Here is a 7626-nt window from a genome sequence, read left to right as displayed (position 1 = left end):
CTAAGATGTATAAGCTCTTGATTGTACAGCAATGAAATATCCCACACCATTTTAAAATAACATAAAACTAGCCGCTTGTGAGAATAAATAACTTTAAATAGTTGAATACATAAAAAATTGAAAGCAAGCACTTACTAGAGGCGTAAGAAACACAAACCGTAACCAGGACAACACACCAAAGCCTGAGTCGCTTCATCCTCGCCTCACAGGCCGACAGCGATTGTTCGTTGCTTGTCGCTCAGCAGGATATAACAACACGCTGGTTGGGTCCTCCAACTTTCCCACCAAAGAAGGTATAGCTGCCGCGACCCTGGAGAAAAATGTGTAGAAAACACTGATTATAGATAATATTTCGCCTTACAACTGAAAATGTCTGGCGGGGAGACGTAACTCCTTTTTTTAAAGATACATAACCATTTTTAACTCGAAAAATTATATATTTTTTTATCTATGGCTAATATTTTGCGATGCAGTTTACTCAAGGACACAGTTCGCATCACAACGAACATATCATCGAAAAATATACTTTCTTTGTGAAAATAAATGCTATTCACATTGGAAAAAAAAATTATTTCGGCTACCTTAGGTTCCTAAATATTATGCTTTCCAAAATATTTCATAAAGTTACTTTTTTAATAAACGTGATAACAATTTTGTGTAGACAGTCTTTAGTCATTTAACATTCACAGTTAAATTTAAATCTAAGGCATAAAAGTATAAAAATAATGAGTAATGTGGTAAAAGTAGAATGCACGTAATTATTAAAGGGTTAAATCATAGCAAGATTCACATATATTTACATTCCTTATTAGCTTAACCGCCTAGATTTGCTAATATGTGAATGCACACACTGCACCTGCAACATGTAAAGATTTGAAACCAAACAGCTGAGACCTTCAAAGCATTAAACACACCAAAAGAACGTTGGAAAAACACCGTTCTGACGTAATAGATCATCCTATCATAGATAAACGTTACGATATTGTAAATAAAGACGCAGATATGGAACTTTGTACAAATTTTAACTAACAGTATAACATTAAGTTATAACATAAAATGTGCTTGTACTTTACACAATTGTTTCACTAAAGCTTTACATATATAACGTACCCTAGAAAATATTTGGTTTCCGTTTCTGCATAGTGATCTATAACAAACCTCTTCAGGTTAAAGCGCAAGCGATTTTGAGAGTAGCTGACGAGCACGCCCATCCTCACTATTGGCAGTTAGTTGGTAAGAGGGGGTAAGAAGGCCTCACAAAGGACAGGTCGACTGTATATTCGATTGGCAACCTGTGTACCACTGAATGAAGCTGCGCAACTTTTGCAGGATACATATGTGTGTGTGTGTGTGTTATTAGATATTATTCTCAATTTGTACTTTAAAGCCCACCACATACTCAATAAAATAAATATCGTAAAAATTCGCTCTACATTGCATAACTTATATTTAGCTTTTATAACAGTAAGGGAAAAATATTATGTTGTCCACACAAAAACACGTAGGAGTTCTTCAATAATAAGTCACATGTTTAACAAGACAAAATAAAAACATACTCAACGATATGACAAGAAAAGCTCGCATGAGTTTATTTCTGAAAGATACACAAGAAAACAATAAGACTAGGTATTGTACTGCGCTTTTGTCTGAAAGATAAATCTGCAATCTTTAAAGACCTGCAACAAATCTACAGAGTTACGAGTCTTAAATGGTTTGGCCAGCGTATGTGTCAATCCCGTGATAAAGTCTCGTACTTTTTTATATCATAATTCCAAAAATCGAAATATTTTTTCTCACCCATCAAACTAACGTCCAATAAAAGTAAAGGTTTCAGATCTGTATACGGCATTTTCTTAAAGACAAAATGATGTAGACGAGAATTAAAGCTACGTAGAGATCTGTTAATCACTGGAAATATATAACTAAAAACATATTTGAAAATATTAGTTTGAATACTCATACAAAAATATTGTTTTACCAACTAAAAACGGTGCATTTTATTCTAAAATCGTTTTTGGTTGTTTTTGTTTAAATTTTAAGTGTGTACGATACTTTATGACATGCACCAATACAGATCATGTATGTCTGTAAGAAACACAAGTTACAATTTTCATTTGTGAAATTATTATTTACTCAAACTCTCTGTTTACTGTGACTTAAAATAAGGTCTTAACTAAAATGTTAAGAAGCTTACTAATTACTGTCTTTGCTGCAGTGGCAGAACAAGCAGTTAAGGAGCAAAGAAATGATCTGGCCTCTTTTTATTGAAGAAAAAAGAAGAGAACCAAGCCCCCAGGCATCGCAGGTCCTGGGGCAATGCCCCATCTGCCCCGCCCCTGCTTTTCTGAAAATACAAGTAGGTGTCTCTAAGGCCAAGCAAAATCAGATAAATATATTAAGTAAGCATATTTATATTATATATGTATATACACACACACAAATAACTGCACTTCAAATACGTAATTCCCTAACTACATTATCTTCCTCTTAAAACCACTTGGTATTGGTTATGTAGATGAAAATTTAATAAATGTAACTTTCTACTAAACTCATAAAAAAATTCCCCTTCATGACCATGACAAAGAACAGAACTCAGTCAGCCAGCCAGCCTCAGGGTAGTATGTTTAATCTATAATGAGATACAGCAGAGGCAAAAAAAATTATATATCACACATAAAATTCTGAAGTACATGTGTGTATGTGTCATTACTACACTTTCTTCTGAATACTATGACAAATCGCATATACTGACAAATATACTTGCATCTTTCCATCTGTTATTTGGAAGAACAGGTACTACCATAAAAAAGGTGCTTTATTTTTCTTTTTAAGAAAAGCTTTATCATTGAAAAAATCTATGGGTTGACAAAGAAGTTGTAAATTATACTTTACCATGACTATGTCTTGACATCCTTTCCCACAGCCAATCCCTATATCCTACCACACATACAAACACTATGGTACATATTGCTCAATTGAAATAACTAACTTATTATTTGCCATTTCTCATACTTTCTCTGAAGATTGACAATATATTCTACATGTTTGACAACAGCAGAGTAACCCCCCCCCCACCACACACATGTCCTTATATTCTGAAAAAATTACACCCTAATATTACAACAAATTGGGAGCTATTCTTCCTGAAAACAAATGTCATAAATACATCTATATGTACTATTTGTTCCTACGTCCAAGTGAATTTAATGGGTGTATGCATAGCATATGATGGAAATTAAATATGGAAATTCAGTTTTCTAAATGATTAATAAAATCAAACTGTTAGAATGTTACTACCACTATGAGATAAATGATGTCATTTGGATTATACTACTGTTCCACTTTTCAATGTTATCACACCTAAAGCATTTTGTACTATTATATGTTAACTAACAGGTCAACCTCCTTTGCTTTATGAATAAAATGTTTTCTCTCACAATTATTATCCATATATACAATTTTAGGAGTTCGTGAAAAAAAATCAGAAAATATAAAAAAATAAAATCTCATATCTCTAAACATTTACTTAATTTCTACTTGAAAAAAGCTTTCTTGTTAATTTCATTACAGTTCTTCACAACTACTTCTATTACAATTTCAAATACAACTTTAAATTTTACTGGATTTTATTACCCTTGTAATATACTGTATTTTATGTTGTGGTTTCTATTAACTAATGGGGGAAGAGAATCTTTTTTTTTTCAGAAAAAAAATTATCTTTAAATTTAGTTCTTAAAAATGATTTGAACTGTAACAGCAAGCTACTTGACAAAATGATGTTTTGTTGAAAAATGCTTTTAGCCTTACACTTTCCCCTTCCTCCCTTACCTTGCTTTGTCTGTGGAATAACTTTTCCACTCTTGGTTTATATTATTGTATAGAGAATGGAGTATATTAACATATCTAATTTTCACTACAAATAAATACACAGAAAATATTTACATCAGGTAGAACTAATGTTTTTGTCCCAATTTCTAATATATAACAATAAGTGGTTCCTTTATTACTAAACTATAGTATGCAACAGTGTGAGATAGTCAGTATTTTGTGGGAGACATATTAGTATGTAACAGAGTACTAAAATACACTGAGCATTGTAAGCTGATTATTACTAAAAATATAACACTAAAGTATAAAACAATATAAGCTGATTGTTACTGTACACGGCCACTATTATATGTGGTATTATGCTATAGTACTTAAAAGTGTAATATGATCATTATATGTGATTTGATATAGTATTTAACAGTGTAATATAATCATTATTATATGTGATTTGCTATAGTATTTAACAGCGTAATATAATCATTATTATATGTGATTTGCTATAGTATTTAACAATCTAATGTGATCATTATTATATGTGATTTGCTATAATATTTAACAATCTAATGTGATCATTATTATATGTGATTTGCTATAATATTTAACAATCTAATGTGATCATTATTATATGTGATTTGCTATAATATTTAACAATCTAATGTGATCATTATTATATGTAGTATGGTATATTATTTAATAGTGTAAGGTGATACACTGATTATTATTATGTACTACCACAAAATACCCTTTCTCCACTGATGAGTTCAAAAGCCCCCTCATAATTCACAGAGGGGCTCAATCAGGCTCCTCCATTAACTCCAATTGTTTCAATAGCTCCCTCAAGGGAGATCCATACCATGAAAAAACCTGTTGGTACTTGAGCATGTATAACTGTCATGTGAGTCTGGGTACGAACACGGTTTCAAACATAGTGTCTCAGGATTCTAAAGAAAGACCAGCAACACAAAATATGATGCCAGATTCTGGTTGAACAATGCTGGAAACCTTGTCTTAGGCTCCCATCACAATTAGATGACCATCCAGAGGCAGCTTAGCTGTTCAATACTAAACATAGAATACCACCATATGCAAATATTTTGAGCATCTGAGCTGACCATTATAATGTGCAGCAATATAGGTAAAATATTACTGTGCACTATATAACATAGTGTGCTACTCTTTCAACAGATTGTTGTTGGACATGTTATCTACAGGTCAGCAACAATCCCATCTGATTATTGTTCAGTATACCACCTTATAACATACAACTGTTTCATCACAGAATTATGAACTATGCTATACCATCATGGTATGCTGAAACAATACACTGATTAATATTAAGCACATATAGTATGATGTACAAAAGTTTAAGTGATGTTTGCTACACTATACTTTGTTATGTACTACCATAGCTATCTCATATAATGCAACATTCAACTGCTTTCTTTATAAAACTTCCTTTTGTTTATGGTACATGGTATAAAATATCTTCAAGTTTTTAAATAACAGCATTGTTCTTGTATAATACAATTTATTACACTGATACATGTTACTACTCAGTACTCACTGCACAGTAAAATATCAAGCAGGCCCATAAATTTATATATATTTATTCCAAATATTATCCACTTAAATTCCACTGGTTTCATTCTTACTGCATACCTTCACACACACACACAAACTAAGATGTTTAAAGGCCACTCCAAAACAGGAATATAAAAGTCAAACATCAATAATTTTTCAAATAAAACGTGTTTCATTTAAAAACAACTTATCACATAAACTACTACCAATGTGGAATAAAAAAATATACAGAAGACTTTTGCACCTCTGATTGGCTCAGAGAAAATTAGTAACGTCTACACACACGCGTATCATATTTCGAGTGTAAATTTTACAACTCCAAAATGCATAAGAGCCCCACGTTGATAAGCTGGTTCATTTGTAAAGTCCAAATTTTTGTATATGATTACTATATGCAACAAGAATTTCAGTTATTATAAAACTAAATAATTGTCCCAGGTTGCATGGTGTTTAATATTTTCATCGTGTCATACGCAACCATGTTTGTTTGTTTTTCTTTTACATTTGGTATTTGTAAGCCTTGGATGTGTGATTATACACCACTAGTTTTTAACCAAACAAAACGTTCTTCTGTTACAATTAGTGCTATATAGTGTTTAAACGTAAAAGCAACGCTGAAGATATGTGTTGCACAATTGCAACATGTCAAAATCTATGGCTCACTTAATTAAACACAGCGCACACTTTACGAACTTTGATATCTATTGCCTTAGGTTATGTAACGTCAGTCTGTAAGTGTAATGCTTTTGTTTTATCTATATTTTACATTGTTAGAATACAAAGTTCTTACCACTTTATAAAGTTTCGGCACCTCAATATTTTATTATATTTAAATATTAAAACTTTAAAATACAGTTTCTGTTATGTTCATATAAGTTTTGTAAGACCCCATATTTCCTAATTTAAATATTAATTAATTAAAAAATATACTTCTACAATTACGCTTGAATCGTTTCCATAAACAGAGAATTTATCTATTTGTAAACATTCCCAGAAATTAGAATAATTATCTGTAGCCAAACAATGAATTGTCATTTCAAAATATATTTTTTACACAAAATAAAAACTGTACCTACCACATACAGTCTAGTACGCCCAGATTGTTTTATTAATTTTCAAGAGACTTGATTAGAGTTTCCAACCGCCTGCGACCAATATTGTACTCGAACTTGTCACCAGAGTTTAATCAACTCTACGTGGCCTTCCGTCGTACCTTCAACGACACGGGTCAATTAACCTGACAGGTGAGCTTACGATGGTCCTGAAGTAGCTTTTATTTGCTAATTATCAACAAAATGATTTTAGAACTTGACATGTATACCATATCGTTTTTCTCATAATTTCTTTCTCAGTCTTAAAGGATCTACCTAACAAACATCGTAAAATGTCGAAATTTATCAGACTCGCACATATCACGTAAATTTCTACACAAACCACTGCCACCTAATCAGCCGTTCTCAACTACATTTTAACCACTAGAGGGAAGCACTCAATCTGGTGGTTCGTAATATACAAATTGACTTCGTTACGACGTAAAGTTCAATACATGAGGAATAATACCCTTAAATCATAAAACAAGATGTGGTGGTACACTTTATAAGAAAATTACAGACCACGAAAACCACTTTCTTTACCAAACAAGAAGTACAAGCAGGAAAACATTATTAAAATGCATTGTTAATAATTCCATCTGAACCATTTGAAAGGGTTTCGTTGTTCTTTTGTTCGATACACAATGGTGCTTTTGCTAATACAATAATTAAACTAAGCCTAACTTTAATGTGTCTTGAATGTTGTTTTTAAGTGTCATGCTTTTAAGTTTTAAAATACAGTGATAAGCCAATGAAGAGATTCAATTCCTTCGTGTTATCGTGGTAGTTTTGTGACTAAGTAAGAATAGGTGATTTAATTACGTTTTTGTAACCAACACACTTTAGCAGTGAGACTAATAGTAATAACTAAAAATGGACCTAAATAAAAACGTCTATATATATTGTTACGACAGCGGAAGTCACGTGACACTGGTAACACGTGATGAGTATCTAGAAGGTTCCTGAAGAGGCTAGTGCGTCCTAGACGCCCTCTATTCTTGTATATAAGCGCGGCAAATAAAGCGAGACAATTAATTGAAATTGGAATAGCAGATAGAGAGATTGAAGATATAGAAACAGTTAATCGAGTCAAGTGAGCGGTAGTGAACGTAAGTAAAGTTCGTGA

The 7626-nt window shown here is 32.1% G+C and overlaps 1 protein-coding gene across 1 annotated transcript in view; it reads right to left on the bottom strand.

Moving 5' to 3' along the window:
* The window catches only part of LOC106461387 (laminin subunit beta-1-like), a 134038-nt gene extending 127193 nt beyond the window's left edge, over nucleotides 1–6845 (bottom strand). The window contains exons 1-2 of the mRNA XM_022388335.1: nucleotides 6486–6845; nucleotides 136–310 (exon numbers count right to left, since the gene is read on the bottom strand). Of these exons, the coding sequence (XP_022244043.1) occupies nucleotides 136–196 (61 nt within the window). The 5' untranslated portion in view covers nucleotides 197–310; nucleotides 6486–6845. The remainder of the gene's footprint in view (nucleotides 1–135; nucleotides 311–6485) is intronic.
* Nucleotides 6846–7626: the final 781 nt, after the last annotated feature.

Source organism: Limulus polyphemus, unplaced genomic scaffold (assembly GCF_000517525.1).
Source record: "Limulus polyphemus unplaced genomic scaffold, Limulus_polyphemus-2.1.2 Scaffold949, whole genome shotgun sequence".
Taxonomy (NCBI): Eukaryota; Metazoa; Arthropoda; class Merostomata; order Xiphosura; family Limulidae; genus Limulus; species Limulus polyphemus.
Note: the sequence above shows the minus strand (reverse complement) of the source record. Positions and strands in the feature narration are given on the sequence as shown.